The sequence below is a fragment of the Poecilia mexicana genome, unplaced genomic scaffold (genome assembly GCF_051168715.1).
Source record: "Poecilia mexicana isolate PSO_F unplaced genomic scaffold, ASM5116871v1 scaffold_16, whole genome shotgun sequence".
Taxonomy (NCBI): domain Eukaryota; kingdom Metazoa; phylum Chordata; class Actinopteri; order Cyprinodontiformes; family Poeciliidae; genus Poecilia; species Poecilia mexicana.
The window spans coordinates 16783551-16805699 of NW_028263385.1; the positions used below are offsets into that span (position 1 = coordinate 16783551).

Here is a 22149-nt window from a genome sequence, read left to right on the forward strand (position 1 = left end):
TTTTGGAAGTTGAACAAATTACAGACAGAAGAATGTGATGCTTAAAAATAGTCACCAAACCTCAGACATTCATAGTTTAAATGTTTGCTCAGCAACTTTTCAATTTTATGGGATTACATGGAAGCTATAAACCTTTTTGATAATCAAAGTGAGACATTTCACAGTTTCATCAGCGGTATTTCTTTGGTTAGTGTCGTCTCACTTTAACATAAAAAAAACAAAAAACAGTTTACAGTAGCAAAGCCTCACTGCTGCGTGACAGAATGGGGTTTGTCTCCTAATGCGAAATAATCTTCTCTGCCCTGACACCGCGACCCATTTTTCTACATTTTAGGCCACTTACGAGACACCCTTAGGAAAATTCTGCTAAGCAGAACGGTGGAAAACAAGCAAAAACAAGGGCACTGTGCAAGTTACGTAAGATACATTATCTGAGTGACCTTGAAAAGTGGCGTCAAGCAAGCTTCGAAACAAGAGCAGGAAGCACAGATGACAGACAGCAAGAAATAAACTCTTGATTTCTGCTTCAAGGTCTAAAGCGTGAGAGGCAAAGCAACAGGAATCATAAAGCGACACAGAGTTCAGCTGCAAGACAAAGTTCAGTGCGTTCATTCAGTGCTGCTGCCCCGAAAGCATCTCATGATTAAGCATGTCCAATTGATTTGTTACATACAACTGCTTCACACAACTGCGAATGTCTGTCAGCGGCATTAAAGCTTACAGGGTGTGTTACTCCAAACGGCTGATGAATGGAGCGCGAGAAGGATTTGAAGTGTCTGACTATTTTATTTGGTCTCTTAGGGAAAATCTTTTCACACATGATTCAGCAAGAGAGAGAGAGAGGTCGGACTCAGCTGCACAGAAAGCAGAACAAACAGCCTGATAATCCTGCAAGAAATGAGTTGGAAATCTACTGGAGGTTGGCTGCGGCGTGTAACGGCTCCCGCACCTGACGGGTAGCGTGCGGTCTCCTTTGCGGCGGTCCATCTCCCTCTGGGGCACGGGGTACCAGCGGAAGTTGAGCTTCCAGTTGAAGCCTCCGTACGTCATGTCGGACCCCGCCATGTACTCGAACGTGTCGTCGCTGATGACGTCGATGATGGGGCACACCACTGTTTTCCTGGAGGAGCGATCGGACAAAGAGAAACAGGTCGACGTTCAAATAAACGGCACGCGCAGAGAAATGGAGCACAGTCGGCAAATGGATGCACAAATCGGATAACGGGGTTTCTAAATTTCTAAAAAAAAATAAAAGTAAACCTTAGATGTCTGTAGATGTTTGTGAGCTCATGGCAAGCAGTAAACAAGGTTTTAAAACTGCAGACAACGATGAACTAAACACAAGGACAAGCCCCCTGCAGGCTCAGCAGCAGCAGCTTACAGATTCTTTATAACACTTGGCACTCGTGTCCATGCGTCTGTTGTAATTTGGCCTTACTTGTCCTGTTTGATGCGGGCCAGCAGAGGCTCTAGCCACCCTGTGGTGCATTCACAATGAGCGTCCAGGAAGGTGATGACCTGGCAACCCAGCAGGAAAACATTAGACGGTCATCAGATGCAGGTCACGGGATAATTAAAATCACATACACCAATCTTGGAAAAAACAGACATTGCTCTTAAACTTTTCCATGTTCTGTCTTGCTAAAGCCACAAAATGATCCATTTTAACTGCATGTTATGTGCAACCATGTTGGGGTTGATAGGTGAACCAAATTGGGAAGTAAAAGGAAAATGATAAGAGGCTTTTAAAATTTTGTACCTGTAAGAAAAATCTCAAAAGTCATGTTGCTTTTGTATTCAGCCCCTCTGAGTACCACCATTACAGAACCACCGTTTGTACTTTGACTGGACCATTCCATAGATCATTTCACTGTACATCAGGCTCCATGTTTATGTTCATTTGTCAACTAAAAGAGGAACACCTGCTCCAGCCTCTACTAGCTGTTCTTATGGGGTTTCTTCATCAATAATTTTTGTTTCGTGTCACTCAAAAAAAAAAACAGATCAGATTTGTGGAGTAAACAGTCTGTCCCACCTGAGCTGTGGATCTCTGCACATCCTCCAGAGTTACCCTAGTCCTCTGTGCCATTTTACAGATAAACGTATCGTTTACTAGGCCTGTCAATTTATTTTTGCTTCCTAACAGACCTTTGATGTTGTAGCAGAACAGTTTTTGAAAATGCATGATTTTCACATTTTATTTGTCAAAAATGTAAAAAAATGTTGTATGCTTTTTCCTTCCTAATTAAGACACTACAACGTGTTGGTCAATCAAATAACAGCCCCAATAAATCACATGGAAGTCTGTAGTTATAGCATGACACAACATGGAGCAACGGCTGACCAGACGTGCACACACGCACACGCGCACACACACCTGGCCGGTAGAGATGGAAGCCCCTTTGAGGCGAGCGCGGATGAGTCCGGACCGCTGCTCCATCCTCACCACTCTGACAGGCACTTCTAACTTTCTGACGTACTGCTCCAGCGGCCGTTTCAGAAAATCTAACACAAACACACAGAATACAGAAAATATGCAAACATGAAACAAACTCCTAAGCATTTGGATTACAAGCTGAGCTCTTTGTAGCACCAGAGATCAAAGGAAACTATGTGATTATGTTATGTGCTGCCAGTGTGTGTGTGTGTGTGTGTCTTGGCATGGATGTCTGCAACCCTTCTACCTGCACAAACACTCCCCCCCTCGTTCCACAGCATTCAACTCGAGGTCTCATAAGGTGCATCGTTGCTATGGTTGCAGCTGGGGTGGTGGGGTGGGGGGGGAATGGTGGGTTATAACAGTGTAATCCCTGCGGCTGGCAAATTAAAGACCTAATCTCCCCCAAACAGGGATTACCAGCATGGCCCAGTGAGGGTTGGCACACATAGCCCTACGCATACATGTAAATGTCGACTAGTTCCGCAAACACACACTACAGGAAGCATGTACAGTAATGCTAAATAAAAATAGGCTAAGCCTGAAACAGGAGACACTCATCTGCAGTGTGTGTATGAGTTTACCTCTCTCGCTGGCATCGTCCACCAGGACAATCTCCTCCAGCAGTGTGTGTGGAGACCGATCAATAACCGAGTGGACGGTTCGCAGCAGTGTACTCCAAGCCTCATTGTGAAATACGATCACCACGCTGGTGCGAGGAAGATTATCGGGGTATAGCTTGTTCTTGCACCTTTGAAGGGTGAATTAAACAAACAGAAGAGAATTTGTAAATCAACTGAACAGTTTTTTTTACTGCGGCAATAATTATCAGGTACTTCAGAGATTTGGACAGAAAAAAACTGGTCAGGAGAACTTCAACAATCCAGACTCTGTTTACGTCCAACGAGAGCAGAAATGAAAGATGGTCTGCACCGCGGCTCAGCTAACTCGTATGAAGACGTCATTAAACCAATCGGAGCGTCTTCGGGTCCTGACCCTGTTAAAAGTTTATTCCCATCAAAGAAAACTAGAGATGAATAATGAGGTGGAAGCTAAACAGATATTCCCAACACCGGAGAGTGATGCAGGACAGATTGCAAGTCTGCAGGATGGCAGCTGATTAATGTTCCTAATTAGATCTCGAGTCATTATCATCGCAGAGAGGAGCTCACAGTTCTCCTTCTATGAGAGGGAAAATAATGAAATACCTACGAGAGAACAAGAAACGGATCAAACTGAGGGGGGAAAAAAAAACAAATCTGGGAAAGTTTCAGTCAGAAGGTTACATCCACCTATCAGGAGGACAAATATCCTTAATAGCAGACAATGAATGATGCTTCTAAAGCGTGGAACGGTTACACTGCAAAGATGACTAATACATTTTTAATAGCTGTGGCTACGATGTAGCTTAGCACCATCAGTGTGCTACACTTATGTTTAGAGTCGTCTTTGATTCATATCAACTGGAATATAGATCAATATATTTGATGGGTATTAGCTTGATGATGGTTTTGAGAGAATGTTTATTAATGCTTCATAGTTGGTTACTGTATCATGTTTCTTGTTGCTGAAATGTGCTACACAAATAAACTTAACCTGATTCATGCATCCTAGACGGATTTTAAATAAAGTCAGCCCGACTCATCCATTCCAAAACCAGTTTTGATTTGTGTTTGCAGATAATTGCTGAATGGAAAAACCCAACTGAGGCCAAGCATTGACCGCCTGAGCCCTGGGTCTGCAACCTGTGGCCCTTCATAACTAAAGTTCCAACTCAAAACAAATGCAAGTTTTAGCAGTTTGGTTAAAGCTTCACAGCTTTTTCCATATAAATTAACATCTCTTAGAAGATAACATATCTATCCTCTTTTTGCAAAAGTTTTGTTTTTCTTTATATTAAAACTTTCAAGCATAAATAAAATGGTGGATCTTTAATATAACACATTATATTAAATGTGTTATATTTAATCACCCTCGACTGCATTTGAAGCGGTCGAGGGTGATTAAATATTTCTGGGAATATTTAAAGAGTTTTAAGGTTAATTCTAAATTTTGAGGCAGCAACATTAGACTGCTAGATATTAATATCCGAACATTGCTTGGAGGTTTTGCCTCATCAGCTATTCTGACCCTGCTGGCAAACATGCGCTTTAATTAAGTCAACAATACTCTGCAGAAAGTCAGGAGTGTAGTCGTGGGATCCATTCAAAGACAGAAAGAGAAGAATGAAATTAGAATATATTTTAAAAAGACAAAAAGAGTCCAGGACTGTGAACAGCCCTTGTTGCTTCAGACCAAATACGTTGCATGTTGTTTGCAGAGAACATGGGATTGACAGATTTTGAACAGGATTTCTAGTAAGTTGAACTTGGGGTTTATACATTTTGCTTTTCTTCTAAAAGTTAAAAACTAAATATAATAAAAATGTGTTTTCTTTAAAAGAAGTTGAACTGGATTCTAGTTGCACTTGAAAATCCTTAAAAGTGGTTCTAATACACAAAGTTTATTAAAATTCAGTTCTACCAGAGGACAAGCAAAGGCATCTGAGAAACACAGTTTGGGTCTCATGTGTCTGAGCAGCGGGAGCGCAGTGATGGAGGCACAAAACCCAGGTGAAACTATTGTTTTTCCTCGATATGCTGATAAGCAGCCCTCCCCCACATCCTTTTCATCAAACATCGAGATGTAGAGATGCACTGTTTTCAAATGATCTCCATTTACCAGCTTTACCAAACCACGGTACATCGACAATGCGTCAGTGATAACCATCGTCTATGGTAGCCAATAAGGGTACAAAAAAAACGGAAGTCACGCAAAAACAAAAGTTATGCTAGCAAGTTTAACATACCTTCTGTTTCAGCACAACTTCTGTTGTGGCTTTTTCATTGTATTGACCTTTCTAGGACACCGTACAATCAAATAGGTTACACAAACTGCGACATGATGGCAGACACCTGGGCGCTGCAGAGGACGGAGGGAGAGCTGAAAGTACGGGTGTAGAATATGGGAAAATCAAGTGATGAAAATATCATTAATGTTATGATAATGATATCAGTTGCAATAAATCCACATTTTCCTCTCGCCTCCTCTCCTTATCTGGCATTTTAATGCCACCATCTGCCTCTATGACCTTTAGCATCGATGTCATCTCCTTAGACTTGACACTTGGAATATAACACCCAACATATATTGCATTTCAGACAGTCGTTTTGAGATATGAAGACCGATATTGTTCTAACAATAAACTTGAGACACACTGTGCATCCATATAGCCGAAAGGGGTCATCGGTGTGTTTCCACCCTCTGTCCGTGAACGGAGGAATGATGCCTGCTCTCTGATATGCAGCCGTCTATGTGTTACTTTGTCAAATCTCTATACGCAGCTCATTCATCAGCATACGGCAGAAGTGATACCACCCCAGTGGCTTCCATCCACTGACAAATTCAGCTCTTTCAACAGCCAAATGGAATATGATCTCCCTTCCTCCATCTTCATAACTCCCCCTCCTCCTTGCGATCATCCCGGGCGCTGAAGTGCTTCCTCTGCCTGTGCTGCTGATTATGACAGAAGGAATGCAACGGCGACAGAGAGGAGGTCAAGAGTATACTTATTCTGCAGCAGTCTCAGGAGAATGTTAAATAAGACAAAAATTCTCAGCCGTTGCCCCGCGCATGAGTGTGTGTGCGCCCTAATATTCTCCACAGGAGAGAGGCTGATGAGTGTAGTAGATGATTCATAGCAGAACAGGGGAGTGTTGGGGCCTTTCAGCCTTCCTCCAGCCGATAAAGATGTTTTTTGTTTGCATGTTTCTTTCACACGTGAGGCCCACTCATTCATTACAATTCTATTTGTGAATCGGCAAAAAAAGGTGACATAACATGCCGAGGATTTAGAACAACAAATCCTTGCTGGGCGTGACGCACAGCCAAACAGGCAGGGTGACAGAAAATTGGCTGCAGAGACGCAGGGTAATGAGTTGAGGGTTGTTCCTCCAACCAGAGGATTGTGGGAATATTTGGGATGGGCGTGCAAACTGGTTTTAATTAGGCAGGATTGCTCTTGCACCGTTACACACAGAAAAAAAAAACAACCCCAATACGTCCACGGCTGCGTACTCAACGACACTGAAATCAGTGTGGAAAAAAAGGGAAAGTTCTCCAAAAGGTGTGGTCATGGTCAGTGTTTTTCCTAAACTGGAGATCCACCCAGACACACTCCATCGAGATGGACTGGGCTCCGTAAAATGCTCATTTTAACGTCTGACTGGCATCAATGTGAAGCTTCTTCACTGCTATGGTTTAATTTCCACTTATTTTCAGTAAACAAGCCGATCCACAAGGGCACACATATACACCCACACACATACATAAATAATATGCACAAATATATGCATGCTTATACACAGCTAGGTGCACATTCCTTCTCTTGATATTGACTCCGTCTTATCTCCTAATTGGAAGAGTAGATAGGCGAAAGGAAAGCAGAGTGGAAACACACCTGGTAATCAACTCTCACTCAAAGACTGAAACCCATTTCATGGATCAATGTCCTCTGTCTTTCCTGTCTGCTCTGGTATGCACATGCCTCTGCCTGACAGTCATATCTCTCTCTCTCTCTCCCTCTCTCTATCGCTCTGCAAAGCCCAATTACTGACCTGTGTATGTTCCTCTGCACAATCAAAAAGAGATTGAAGGGAAAAGGAGAGGCGAGTTGTAGCCGACTTCCAGAACCAAGCGTGACGTTTCTTTCATGACTCTGTCTGGACACATGCTGCTCTGTTCCGAAAGGCAGAATGACCTACAGCAAACAGGAACTAATGCAAACTTTGCGTACGTAGCTACATTTATGGGCTTGAGTATTATATTAGCTTCCATGAAAATTAATTATTATTATTATTATTATGTCATACATCTGGTAATGAGGCATTTCCCTTTAAAGCCATGCAGACAAAACCTTCCTGTTCACTGGGGAACCTGTGGAGGACAAAGTGTTACTGCACTTATGTTTTGTAGCAACAACACACAAGCCCGGACTTCCCTCTCCTGGTATCTCATCTGGTTTTACCATCTTCATTTTTGTGCACGCTCCAATTTCTACCTGATTTTTTTGTGCTTCAGGCGTTTTAATCCAACAACAGCGACTTAAAACCGACACGGTGCCATTAACAGCATAAAACCAAGAGGTAGCAGAATGACAATATTGGACCAAAAAGTGTGGACTGAATCAAAAAACATAACGAAAAAAAAAGGAATTGAGTGGAAAATACTAAATTACGTGGAATCCATGTGCGGACTTAATTTGTCGGGGTTATCTGTGACTGTCCGTGTGTTTCTTTCTTTCTTTCTTTTTTTTTTACAATGATCTTCACAGAGAACGTGGCATCATATCAGCTGCTGCAGCTTCCTGTTTGTCTGATGAGACCGAGAGGCTCAGCTCTCAGTCAAACTGCTTCGCATCAGCAGACGTTCTGCAGACTCCAGCAGCGTCTGCCGAGTCAGACAGTCGCTAAGAAATAAATGATAAATGTCTTAGATGCCGTTGTTAGAACGTTATAAAATATTAAGCTCATGTCTTGCTCAGTTGGTACTTAACTGAGGGAAGTACGGTGTCATTACTTTGAGATGAAACACGCACTGTTCATGCTACCGTTAAAATTTGCAAAACATGTCTATTCATAACTGGCATAATCTTTGTGAAGCTGTACAAAAATAGGAGTTAAATTAATCCCTTTAATTTTGGGTTGCTCAGCGCTGAAATGTTTCACGTTAACTGATTAAATATGTAACAGGAGAAAGAATGTGTTTATTCTGTAAAACACAATTTTTAAACAAATGGAAAATAGAAATTAGGAACAAAAAAATCTATTTGTAAAGACAGAAATGACATGCGGCCATTGCTGTTCTCTGCTCTAGGGACAGACTGGTACTTGAGACACCTGCATGGTGTGAAAACCACATTGAATATCAATATTATCAATAAAAATGGCACTAAAGACCACACTAATTGTGATTAAGCAACTTTTTCCCCACTGTTCTTTTTCCCATCGTCATGTTGAGCCCAAATATTTTGCCTAGATGTGATCACTGTCAACGATGTGTTCAACAAAATCTCCAAGTTAACGTACAGAACAGAACAGATATTTGCCTGAAAAGCTCTTTGGAAAAGTTGCTAGTGAAAGAAGAAGAAGCTATTTTCAGCATATGTGACGTGGAAGAACCAAGATGTACGAACTTAAAAAAAAAACAAAAAAAAAAAACAACTTTAAACAGCTGATAACAGGAAGACAAGAGACACGTTTCTGAGTATTCATCCTCTCAGATTTGGGAATGACCTTCAACTTCAGCCAATCCCGAGGTGAAGTTGGTGAAACATTTAAACTCTAATCTTTAAAATGATACATTTTACAGTAACCGCTGCATAACACACAGAGCTTGACATTGTCTTTGTTTTTAATATGCATAATTACTGACAGCTGACATCAGACAGGCTGGAAAAATGCAGCTTGAATCAAAATGTAAGAATTTAAGAGCAGCTTATGAGCAACATATGAGCTGCTTGAGTCCTAATATGTTCGAAAGGACGGAGCAGTGAAAGCACACAGTTACCAAGTTTCATTAAACCTGACAATTCGTGGACATGTCTTTATTACCATGGTGATATTTATTAACCTGCTTCCCTTCACATTTCATAATCCACTCAGTGGTTTGTGTGTGTCCCTTTTTTGTTTTTGCAATGTAACCTTAGTCACCGTCTGATGACAACTTCCAGTGAAACGCCACTGCATGTGACCCGTTTCTGAAAGCCAGCTCACCCCTCCAGACGAACATCAGGCAGTGAGCGGTTGAGCGCGATCATCTCAGAGGCCATGAGGTTGAACTGGTTGATCTTGAACATTTCCTTCATTTTCTCCTGGTTCTCTTTAGGGATCACCACCGGCTTCCCGCCTTCACCAGGCCCGTCCCGCGGTCTGGACAGGCCATCTACGATTCACACGCAAACAGATTTTATTTTTTATTTTTTTTCAGAAATACCATTGTATAACGCATAGCGCCAAAGAGTAAATGTGGGTTTAAGCACCTACCATCTCTCCCGGGCAGTCCTCTCTCCTTTTTGTCATCGCACTTGTTGCACTCGCTGAAGTAGAGCAGAATGAACATGTCCAGCATCACCCAGACCAGAGAGGTGGCTAAAACCACCTTGCAGTAGGCAAACCTTCGCATCCTAAAAATGAAAGGACAAAGAATTGAAAAACATGATGGGGGAAAAAAAATATATTTTACGTAAACCACATTTTCTGTTTATGCCTGCTCTTTAAATGTAACTTGCAAAAAAAAAAATTATATCTGTCACAATTACTGAGTTGATTCAAACATCCCTTACAGGGTTGTTGTTTATCGTGAAAGCGATGGTGGAGCAGAAATGGAAGCAGGAATGTATCTAACTGCATAAATCTCACTTTCTCTGCAGAGTGAGTTGTTGAGAATCCAAAGTATGGAGGTGGACTTATGGTGCACGCCTTCATGAAGCCAACAATGAAAAGTCAGCAACAGCCAAATAAAAAAATCCCAACAACCAATTCTATAAAAGACGGACATAAAAAAAACGTGTCAAATCGAATAGAGAGCTGGGCTGACTCCTTTACAACTGTGGGAACGTTGACATATCAGCTGGCACATCAGGTTTAAACCGTCATTACTCATTTTCTAACACTCTGCACTCATCGCATTGCTGATTATTACAGTACTATAATGTTTACCGCGGAGTCGTGTTTCTCTCTGAGCCCGCAGTCGGGGCACAGAGGGGAGGATCGGTGTTTCTTATATTATAGTGAGGTTGCTGGGAATATTACAGAGAGCTTTGATTACTGGAAGGTAAATATAAATCCAAAAGTGTACGTACATGATTGTGTACTGATGAGGAGTGGTTTTTTAAGACTTATAGAGTCTATTTACATAAAAAAAGGAAAGTTTACTTAAATACAAGTTTGAACTGTTGATCAGCATCCTTTTAGATTTTAATGTGAGTAAAATAATAACCTCTGTCTACTTCCTGGAGGGAAAATGTATTTTGGCTCAAAGTTCAGAGCTATTAATTTCTGATTTATTCTGAAAACCTCAATGGCTCCAAAAAAAAAAAGAGCTCTGCTGCAAAACACCACGAATGGCGACACTGATTGGTGGCATCAGCCTGATATGATAGGAGTCCATATAACACAAAATGGAATGGGTCTCCATAAACCTGCCAAGAGAGATCTATGAGATGCACACACATAATAATTTCCCCTTTAGTTTAGTTTGTGGTAGGCTGGATTATTTCAGAAAGAAAAAGACATTTAATCTGAGATGATGCTTTTCATGTTTTGCCTAAAGAGGCTAGAATGATTTTGTTTCCATATTGTAGGGGTGAAGCAATCCATCAATAATACATTCCTGACAGTACACTCTATTAAAAACTTGGGTTTTGACGCAACTTCTCAGCCATTTTGCTGCTAAAGAAAGAACATTTCAGCCACCGAGTGTCATGTTCTAGACTTTATAACTAATCAATGCAGTTTCTTTACAGACTTGTTTTTGCTGCATGCAAAGAAATGAGGATATCATATTTTTATGTGACTTAAAGTGCAGAAAATATGGCACAGCACCTTTTTCTGATCATAAAAAAATGCCGCAGTGAATGCTTGTGACCTCATTTATTAAAATGGCCACTGAAGAATTTACAAATGTTGTCAATCACTGCTGAAAAGTACAGCTAAACGTAATATTAATGCCAAATTTACCATAAGCGACCCACTAGAGCGAATCAGACAGTTATACAGATGAGAGTCTAATACTAGTGGATCAGCAGAGCCTTTGGAGATTTTGTGATGATTTCTAAATGTGAAAATATATTATATTGCCCAATCCTCACTTGTGGTGTTGTCTGATCCTCAGCCCAGTTTTATTATTTTTTTGCAAAATAGAAACATGACAATATTAATAGTGGTACAAAATCATGATACGAAAAGATTGCATCATTACACCCTAACTAAACTTTACAATATAATTTGCCTTTTACATTTTTAAAACAAAGTTTTACCTTAGCTTTACCGCAATATTTCTGTCTTTTTCTATCAGCCAAGTTTATGGGTCTTGCTTCAAATGCTACATCCTTGCAGAGCCTCACACTGAGCGCTGTACAAAACAAACCATTCTGTCCATCAGTCCAGAGCAGAAAAATGAGTCTGTTTTCTGTTTTACAGGTTAACAACCCCGTAGGCAAAGTGAACACTGACGGCCGCATTACAGAGTGACGCTTTTAAGGTTTCTTAGAAACTTTAGTGTTCAGAAAAGTTGCGAAGCAGAAACTAAAGTGTTTCTATGAACCCAACAGTGTGTACGTCTGCCCTTTATACGGCCGACATACAAAAATCGTTGTGCGCTCAGTGCCGTCACACACAGACTCACAGGTAAGCAAACACAGCGCCGGGAGAGTGGCTGTGATAGTAATTGCTTTCTTTTGGTGGGCAGTGAAAAGACAAGACAGCCACATTAAAATTCCACTGCTCCTCTTTCCCTCTCTCCACCAGCACCATCTTCGCCTCTTTTTGACTGATTCTCTCCCTCAATGATCCCTCAGGTTGCTGCCGCACAAGCAGAGGGAAGAAAATTAACTTGGCCACAGTTATTTCTCTCATGCCCCTGGGAGGGGGGAGGAAAAAAAAAAGTGCTTGTGCATAGCTAGCTTAGCTTAGCTTAGTTAAGCTTTGCTTAGGCAGCTTGGGAGGGAGGAAAACTGCAGAGCAGCATTTCTAAATTCCAGCTGATGGGGTTCTGGTGACACGAAAAGGTGTGCGCAGCAGAAAACTACAGCAAAGACTTAGCTCCTTTGTCCAAGTTTGTTCCTCCTCACAAGCTTGTGGCAGCGAGCGAAACAGTTTCAGTGAAATAACAATGCAGTACTTTGTCCAATTGCGATGTCGGCCTCAGGGATTTTTCTGTTTTTAATTAGATCTCGTCCTTCTACAAGTGGAACACAGCTCAAGCATTATCAAGAGAGTAACAATCAATTTATGTCACGTATTGATTACATGATTAAAACTCCACTGAAGATAAATATCGATCCATATCGATAATCATTGTAAATGGCGGTTTAACATAATCATTTAGTCTTTGATTTCACTACAACTGATAGGTATTTATATTTTACTGTAGCTGGGACAGAAGCTTTCATTAGAAATAAACACTTCGCAAAAGACAGGCGTTATTCTGAGGACAGCATGTACAGACGGTGCGGTATTGGCTCAAAACGATGACAAATTGCCTGGCCAAGAGAATGCTCTCTGATCTCCACACTGCTCCTGACCTTGCAGCTTTTCTAAATTTAATGTTTTCGTGTAAGCCACAGAAAAGCACTAAAAAGTTTTTCAATCTGGCAGCATCTCCCAGACAATCCCTAAAACACAGAAAACTAGCAGTCTGAGATGTGTTCAGAGATGTTTTGGGGAAACGGTTCAGAAATCTTCTTGTAGAGCAGCTGCTTGAAAACTTCTTCATTCCTTATAAAAAATAGAGGAGTGTCAAATTGCTTCGCTCGCTGTTATCCTCTAGAAAAAAACAAAAAAAACTTCAAATTCCAGAAGAATGGAAAGGCTGAAGTTCAGTTCTCACCCTCCTGTCCTCGTCTGACCGCTGCTGAACATTACTCTCTTCACCTTTTCTGCTAGACAAGGCGAACACTCTCTGCCGAGCGTACAGCACTTCTCTTAGAAGACCAATGCTAAGAGCTAGCAATCCATCACAGAGCAACAACTGAATTATTTTGCTCAGAGTTTTTCTTTAAAGGCCAGCTAAAAACACCTTTTGAAATCTGCTTTCGATTTGGCCTTGTGAATTTTTTTTCCAATTCTCTGTTGAAGCACTTCGGGTGCTGTATAAGCAAAGTTTTACTTACTTACTACATTGTAAATGTGCTCTCCTGAGTGTTATTTGACCTCACTGAATGCTAAGGAAGTGCTCCAGGAGCAGCAGAGAAGATGTAGATCGACACTGAATAGAGTTACACACCTACACATGTTCTCACTGCAGCGTCTGCATGCCTCTACGCAGACTCGATTTGTAATCGTGCATGACAGAGGACACCTCAGGCCTCCTATGTGCTCTAGGCAGCCTCAGGCCTTGTTTCTATGTGTGTGTGTGTGTGTGTGTGTGAACTGCATGTGTGAGTGTGTTCCGGTTAAGTTTACGTCGAGTGCCCGTCTCTTTGAAGTCGCTCTTTAAAACAGACGGGCTCCCTCTGTCATTAAACAGACACAGAACTCCCCGTCCCTCCGTCACCACATGCTCCCTGATTTATTAACATATCACGTTCCCGCTATCCTTCTCCTCCATCTCCAGGCTGGGCATCTCGTAGGACCTTTCCCAGCCACCATCAACCCCTCCACGCCTCCCCACTTCCCCTTTCCTCTCTTGGTGATGTTGTCTTTCAAGAGTGGTTGCCATCACTACTTCCCTACAAGAACAATTTCCCCCTTCACATCCTTCTCCGTGTCGCTTTTCATTTTCCCCTCCTCTTCTCTAAAGGCTTAATCCGCCTTTAGAGATTGCACAACCGCGGTTTCTCACAGGCACTTGGGAAAAACTCAACAAGAAGAATCGGGGCTTCTCTTGCATCACAATTTATGTCTGAATCTAAGGAGCCTCCCTTTTGAGGATTTTATGTTTATATGATTTAAACAAATGGGAGTGAGGGGGGGATGAGGGGGGCTCTATGAAGCAAGAATTCCCACAGATTTTTAATGTAGGAATTTATTTTTACAGACTCAGTTTCCCAGAGTTCTTAGTTCTTTACAAGAATTTAAGTAAGAAAGAAAGGAATGAGGGAGGAATGGAAGAAATGAAACAAAGGAGAAAAAAGAGGAAGGACAAGAAGAAGGAAAAGACAAGAAAGAAAGGGCACAAAGAAGTGAAAAAGGAAAAATAGGAGCAAGTAAAGAAGGAAGGACAGAGGGGGAGAAAACTGAAGGATATAAGTGAAGAATGGGAAGGACAAAAGAAAGGAAAAGAGGAATAAGAAGGACAAAATGAAGAGCCAATAAATGAAAGAAAGTAAGTAAAGCAAAGTAGAAAAGACAAAAGAAAGGGCAGAAAGAAGAACACAGGAAGAAAAGGTCAAAAAGAAAGAGGTAGAACACAATGATCAAAGCTCAGACAGAAGAAAGGAACGGACAGAACGAAAAGTAAAGAAGGGACAAAGAATAAAAGAATGAAGAAAATGAGGGAGAATGAAAGAAAAAAAGAGGGCATAAACATGGAAGGGAGAAAGCAAGGATAAGGGTGTGTATTAACAAGCAGGAGAAAACAAAAGAACGAACTGAAGCCGAGACATTTTGAGAACAAGATTAGGAATAAAAATAAGCACTTATTTTCTAGTTTTATTTTAATCCAGACCTGCCAAATTTCAGACTTTTTCAGACTGCGGAGGCACCCTGAAAATTCACATGTTGCTGCTTCTAATTTCTAAGATAAATACAGCTGGCTCACTCACTCGCTATGATGAAAGCTTGGATCGCACTTCGCAAACCAAATGCATGCAATTTTAAATCACCTCATTCAAAACTGACGACTATTCCTAAAAAAAAAAAAAGTACATCTGTCTGAAGCATTTTCAGTGAGTAAGAACCTGCAGTCAGGCTGTTCCCGTCTGCGAGCCGTCCTTGGGTCACACGAGCTTGATAAGCTCAATAGTTTCCAAGACAACAGTGATCTGAGCGCTGATTATCTGAGCAGCGGTAACGTCCCTCAACTGGAGCAGAACAAGGCGCAGGCTAATATTAGGGATGCAAAACGGAACAAGGTGGCCTCCAGCCCCTTGTCTGTGGCTCCATGTGGAGGAACAGATACACAGCCGCCGACATATGGTGAACCGTCTCAGGTCATTTCATATCAGATCATGACCACGAACCGAGGAACGCGGAAAGGCTTCAGAGGACGAAGAAAAACAACGCGAAGGTCGAGGCAGGATGGAGAGGGAGAGAGACGGGATACAGCGGTACGGCTATGTTTATAATAGTTATGTAGAGGTGCATCTTAGTGTATTTCGGTTAACTGTAATAATTTTGGCTTAAATCCAAGAGAAATACAAACTTCCATTTTTCAGAAAATGTGAATTTAATGCAAGATCAACGCAAAAATGATTTTAAATTAATACAGAACTTTGTTGGTCTTCACAGTCAGAGGATTGATGACTTGACAACTTAGCAAGTGAAACTGAAACCCTCCATAAAGAGAGCAGGCCAAAGACGATGGCTGTTCACAGAGCTCTGTTCCCAAACATATTATTAGAAAGTTTATCCGATGGATAAGTGCTTTTTTACTGCTTACGGCTGTTTTCAATCACCTCAGATCTGAACACGGCTAAATTAAAAAAAAAAAAAAAGAAGTTAATCTCATATTCTCACCCAATACTTCCAGGTCCCATTTGTATAATTTAGGAGAACCTTTTCCCAAATTCCTTTTTTTTTTAGCTACAAATGTTGACACATGGCCACTAATAAAAACACACCAATTCAACTCTGCTAGGGCAAAGAGCAGAAACGTTTTTTAGAAATAACCAGCTGGGTGTTATCCTGCTGCTTTTCCATCGTCAGCCAATAAATCATGAGTTGGATTTTGGCGTCTTGATTTTGCTTCCACCATTAAGAGACGTGGCAGGTGTGTAAAACCAAAGCCAACTGTTCTGAGTCAATACTACTGACAGATTTATTAGCATGATAATGAGTGTTATGGTAATGCGATGCTGTTGGGACACGCACGTTTACTGGAGACCCTGATCAATAATCAATACCAGAGGCTGGGCTCTGCTCTGTTGGCGCAGCTGCAATTTATCCTTTGAAGAAATTGTTCGATGAAATATTCAATGTTGTTTTTCTAAGCATTTTCGATAGGTTACTCTCTGATGTTTATTTTGATAAAAAGAATAAGATTTTTTTTTTGTTGTCATATTCTTCTCTTTCTTTTGAGAAGAGTCGTGGATGCATTAAAAGCTGTATAAAAGGACTTGCGGGACTTCTGCAACATTTCTAAAAGTAATCATTTAAAAAAGAAGTTAAATAAATTGAGCTACGGACGAGTGAAGTTGTAGATTTGTAGCTTAAATAGTTTTGATCTCTGTTGTAGTGACTCCTGCTTTGCATGCAAAGGCAAAGAAAGTGCAAGTAAAGTGTATTTCCAAGCACATTTTATTCCAATTCTTTAATGCAAGAAGAAAGTACATCCAGCTAAAGCAGCTGGAAAAAGGAAAAGTGTTGGACTTTCTCCTGAGCTCCCCGTGTTTTTTTTTTTTTTTTGCAGAGCCAGCCCAGCACCTCTGGTGGTAACCCCCCACTGCATTGACTGTAGGATTTGCAATAATTAGTTGCATCGGTGTAAAACAATTATTCAGTTATTTCTGTCCCAAAGTAATGTAACGGCTCAACAGTCAATAAGCACCGTTTATTTTGGTGAAACATACCAAAAGACTTAAACAGAGAGAAGAGCCAACCGCAGCACAAAAGTCCCTGCTGAAATCGATTACCGATGCAAAACTTGGCTCCGGAGCAAAGTGGAATTGCACACTTCAATCTCCAATCACTGAGGCATTTTTGGCCAGAATCAATACACATTACTTTCACAGCTGGTGTTCTCTTAATGATTACAGAGAGCACCGCTGCGTGTCCCCAACAAAAAGAAAAAAAAAAAAAAAAAAAAAAGGCGGACATGCTCAAAGACACACACTGAATGCATTAAAAAGAAATTGCGGCCGACAAAAGGCCCCACTTTATCACGCCTTGCTGGTCTGATTGACGCCAGTCCGCTTCAGCTGCTCGTTTAAGAACTTCATTTTTTATTTATTTACTTCAATCTGATTTCTTTATTAACACAAATAATACATCTGACACCATCAACCCGCTGCGAAGGCGTCTCTTAAGTACTGTTAGCACAAGCTCACACATGCTGATCAAACCCCGACACATACAGCCTAAACTGTTTGTGCCCAGGAGAGTTTCGTGCCAGACATTACATGTTTGACTGTTGTTCCACTCTATTACTATCACAGCTCACAGCAAACAGGCGAGGCTTGAAAGGCTAAGGCACCACAACAACATTTCCTTTCCTCCATGAATGAGGAAAGAAAAAAGATTTTATTTATCAAGGGGGAAAAAGTTATCTTAACCAACCTGGTAAAGTGTGGAAAAGCAATTGCTCACATAACCTAATAACTGGGTGTGCCGCCAGCAATCCCAATAAAGTGTGTGTGATAACTGGCATTGATGTGTGGGAATTTTGCCCCACAGCTCTTTGCTTAGTTATGTTGGAGGGATTTTTAGAATGACTGGCCGGTTAAGGTCTTACCACATCATCTCAGCTGGATTTAAGACTTTGTTTGTGTGGGTGCTACCTTTCCAAGTCTCCCCTGAAAATGATATTGTTAATCCCAGCGGGACTTCCTGATTAAATACAGGTAATGTGAGGTTACAGAACAACAGCCAGGCATTCTCATTTGGGATTTTCTGAGGAGGATTCATGGCTCCGTCAACCGAGGCAAGTCTTCTAGGTTCTGAAGCTCAAACGTGTCCCCAACCATCACACTGGCTTTTCACATGAGACATAATGTGAAAAAAATATAAAAAATATCCAAAAAGATGCACTTTAGACTCATGAGTGCTCAGAATGTTTCCCCTCAAGCGGTTTTTAGGTAAATGTAGGATGGGCCTTTTCCACTGATGATCTTTGTTATTGAGCCGAGGGAGACCAGCAGTTCTTTATGCTGCTCTGGGCTCTTTTTGTGACTTTTAGGATATGCATGGGATTATTTTGGTAGCTGGACCATTTCAGAGAGGTTTATTCTTTCTTCACTTGGCAGACCAACACATGTCGGTGACTTTCTGTTCTCAAAAAGCTTGATTTTATTTTAGTGATTTCTTGTTACAGTGTAACAGGTCAGCAATGATCCCGACTAGGTGTGGAAGCAAGACTTTAACTTTTTCACATAGGGCCCTTTTTTTTTTTCTTTCCGATAGCTTTTTCCCCTTAATGAAAGTTTACTCAAGTTATCTTTACCTGATGGTATAATTAGTTTTACGAACTCAAACACTGAAAAATGATGATAGGATTTTCTTATTTGTTTAAATACCAATGGAAATGCATAAGAATCCAAATGATAGCATAGTTAGCGTTTGCTGTAAGCATTTTGGAGCTCATTAGTAAAATTACTAGGAGCCCTGACTCAGAATAAGGTTTTTAGGGCTGGGTGCAACAAAAGGAAAGGCAGCTTCTTTAAAGAGATCAACACATGGAAAGAGGTAGTTCAAATGTTTCACCCAAATTAGATGTAAATTACAGAGGAGAGAACTGTCTAAGTGTTGACAACAGGAAGATGGCAGGACCACATCTGACAGCTTTAATAACACTGTTAGCTCATAACTACAGTTTGTTCAGAAAGTCCAAAACACCCCGGTCCTATGACATCAGTGCTATGGGTAGGCAAATTAACAGCATTACTCATAACTCCTGATACGGGAACAAGTTCCAACACAGAGCTGTCCAAAGATACCTTCACGTTTACCGTCACAGTTTCTTTCCCTTGTCGGGATTATCCAATCAAAAACTCAAAAGGTGTTTCCCATGGCATAACATGCAGCCAGGTAATACTTAATGCTAACAAAGGTTGTAATGCTTCATAAAATACAGATGTTAGGAGCAAAATTTTTACTATCTGATGTTTATAACCCGTTTTGATCAATACTGCAGAGTAAAGAAAATAGAAAGAACAAGTAATCCTTTATCTGCCCTGGGAAATATTTCCAAAGTGTCTTGAGATTTTCTCCAAATTTCTTAAACATAGTTTTATTAAACTAAACTATTGTTAGTCTACAGGCAGTGCTGATCAGCAGTATGCTCCAGACGGAGGTAATAACAGTAATCTGATCACCCAGTGTTTAATCAATCGCACAGTGGTTTCACACCAGCAGAAAACGGGACTTGGAATCACATTTCATAATAAAACAGGATCATTTACATAAAACCTTGGTGGCGTTGCTAAAGCCAACTTACTGCTCAGCTGTGTTTGACTTTTTCTTTGTTCCCTTATATGTTAGGCAAAGATGTCAAAAAGGGAGGAAAGGTCAAGAATTAGGATTAATTAAAGCTTTTAGAAACAAAAAAAAGCAATAAATAGAAAAAAAGTTTACATCTTTGGAGTGTTTTTGTCTAGAAAGAAATCTAACCATTTAAAACAATATTACCACTTCCAAGTTATTGTGAAATTGAAGTTGTTTGCCAACTGTGTCAAACAGTTTTACACCTAATATAACTATGTTGAACACCTAGTCTATTAAGTTTGCTTTTGATGTGCTGATGACCAGTAGCAGCCAAATACCAAAACCAGTTACAAGCCGTGGCTGAATACATGCTCCCCCATGGCGAAAGAGCTGTTAAGATAATAAAATAACCAAAATGTTTTGATTTAATTTGCCAAAACATCCACAAAGTGAGTTTCAGGAGGGGAAATGTTTTGCAGGTTTGTGTGGAAAGTTGAATTTAACTGGGTTTATTGCTTCCCTGTAATAAAGGGATTGTAGTTTTGCCAGTGTAATACCTCTTAAACTCTTCTCCCAGAACTACCAATGACAGAGCAAATGAATGTCACAGGGGCATTCATCAAAAAGAAAAAAAAAAAAGAAAAAAAAAGACAGGAGAAGCAATGAATGAACAAAAGCACAGATTTAATTAAAGACCTACAGTTAAGGAGTCTCTTAAAGGCCTTGCAGAAACCTTGCAACATGAAGCACATTTTAACAATGTTTTCCCTTTATATAGAGAATTGTAACATCAGCACATACCTAAGAAAAATATGAATATTTATAAGGTCCAATAATAGAATGACAAAATGCTCATTAGCTACATCTGATCTTTAAAGTACCTCATTTGTAAAATTGAGAATTTTATATACTTTTCTTTATATATATATATATATATATATATATATATATATATATATATATATATATATATATATATATATATATTTTTTTTTTTTTTTTTTTTTTTACAGTTTTTAACTGCAGGGACTTTTATTATGTATGCACAAAAATAACAAAACACAAAAATAATAGCTAATATTTCATTAAGTTTGTGGAATTTCCTTCCTAATATACGTGTCTGAGCAAACATCCTCTATAATACCAAGACGATTATCTAATTATCTCATTATCTAATTCTGAGTAATTTAATTTTAATCATTACTTTTAGCCTGTCACTGCATACAACCCCAAATTTCTGCTTAAAAAGCCTGTAAGTATACGCCACAGTAGAGAAATTTGAGTTTGATCCCATTGTTCAGTTGTTGTGAAACTCCTACCTGTCCTAGTGACTCGAGGGCCTCTGGCCAGATGTGCAGGGGGCTCCACCGGCAGAGAGGGCCGGAGCCTCAGGGATCCCACTTCCTCCTTTACGTGTCACTCAAACATGCTCCTTAAACAGACAAAAGAGAGCCAGACAGAAAAATAAACATTTGTTTCACTGAGGATGTTAGGAAATAGCAGATATGCTGGGAAGGAAAAATGTCAACACTCTTGTAATCTCTAAGTCGTACAGGGAGGAAATATTTCTTAAATAGTAACTAAGTTCATGGCAAGAGGCGCTGTGTAAAGTGTTTCACACATTCAGTGCACCAAACCACACTCCTAACACTTACTCACTCACTCATGGTGAAACTAGTCTTAATGTTTCCATATATATCAGCACTTCAGACTTTGCTCCATCATCTTTCACTCAAAACTGTCTAAATACTGACTTTGCAAAGTCATACATTGCCAATTAAACTCAGGGTCATCTCAAAAATGCATCATCCTAAATCGTTCTACAACCACCCAAAGGTCAAACCAAACTGGAGACATTTGGACGGCCTTAAAAAGGAAAAGAAAAAAAATGCACATTGAATGTCAAAAGGAGGTAGTGGTGGACAGAAATATGGGTAGACTGTTGATAAATTCCCAGAGCTGCTCACTTCACCGGATTAATCTGCTATTTTGGTAAAATCCATCGAGATGAGATGAGAGTGAGAATAACTCAGCATGGGTTTATGTGTGTGCGCGTCTCTGTACCCTTAATTCTGGCCTCTGGCCTACTTTAAAGCCAAGTCTTCATCCTGGTCCACTGGGACTTCATGCTGCCTGTCTGCATACAGTAAGAGTGTATTAGCTTTGTGTTGCAAGAGCAGCCATAGCATAAATCTCTTTCTGCCAGCCTACACACTCCTGCAATAGTGGCAGTTAGAAGGATGTGCTGCAGTGCAGGTTTGCATCAGTACATGAAGGATTCTGACCACCGAAGGTGTCGGTCTCTTTCATCCTGGGTGACTCATCACTCCTTATCTAACTTTGTCTTTTTCTCAATCATGCTTCTAAAGCCGTCTTTCTTTCCAACCCTCTACTTTCTGCGGAAACCTTCACGAAAACACAGCGAAACGTAATCCATCTGCAAATTGGAAGAAAAACGAGTAAAAGGCTTCTGGAGATGCTCTTGAAATTCCCAAGACAGACACAAAGTAAACCTACAGAGCCATACCCAACACCGCAGCGCGAATGGCAAATCATCTGTGTCTTTGCTTTGTCTGCACTGTAAACCTCTTCCTGTCCTCATTTCTAACTCATCTCATGCTGTAGGAGTGTGAAATGTCACCACAGGCACAAAGA

The 22149-nt window shown here is 40.5% G+C and overlaps 1 protein-coding gene across 2 annotated transcripts in view; it reads right to left on the minus strand.

Moving 5' to 3' along the window:
- galnt1 (UDP-N-acetyl-alpha-D-galactosamine:polypeptide N-acetylgalactosaminyltransferase 1) overlaps positions 1 to 22149 on the minus strand; it is a 55861-nt gene that overhangs the window by 12471 nt on the left and 21241 nt on the right. For both annotated transcript variants that reach the window (XM_014996057.2, XM_088013872.1), the window contains exons 2-8: positions 20814 to 20926; positions 9520 to 9659; positions 9250 to 9418; positions 3022 to 3188; positions 2378 to 2505; positions 1439 to 1518; positions 950 to 1120 (exon numbers count right to left, since the gene is read on the minus strand). In XM_014996057.2, coding sequence (XP_014851543.1) covers positions 950 to 1120; positions 1439 to 1518; positions 2378 to 2505; positions 3022 to 3188; positions 9250 to 9418; positions 9520 to 9658 — 854 coding nt within the window. In that variant the 5' untranslated portion in view covers position 9659; positions 20814 to 20926. The remainder of the gene's footprint in view (positions 1 to 949; positions 1121 to 1438; positions 1519 to 2377; positions 2506 to 3021; positions 3189 to 9249; positions 9419 to 9519; positions 9660 to 20813; positions 20927 to 22149) is intronic.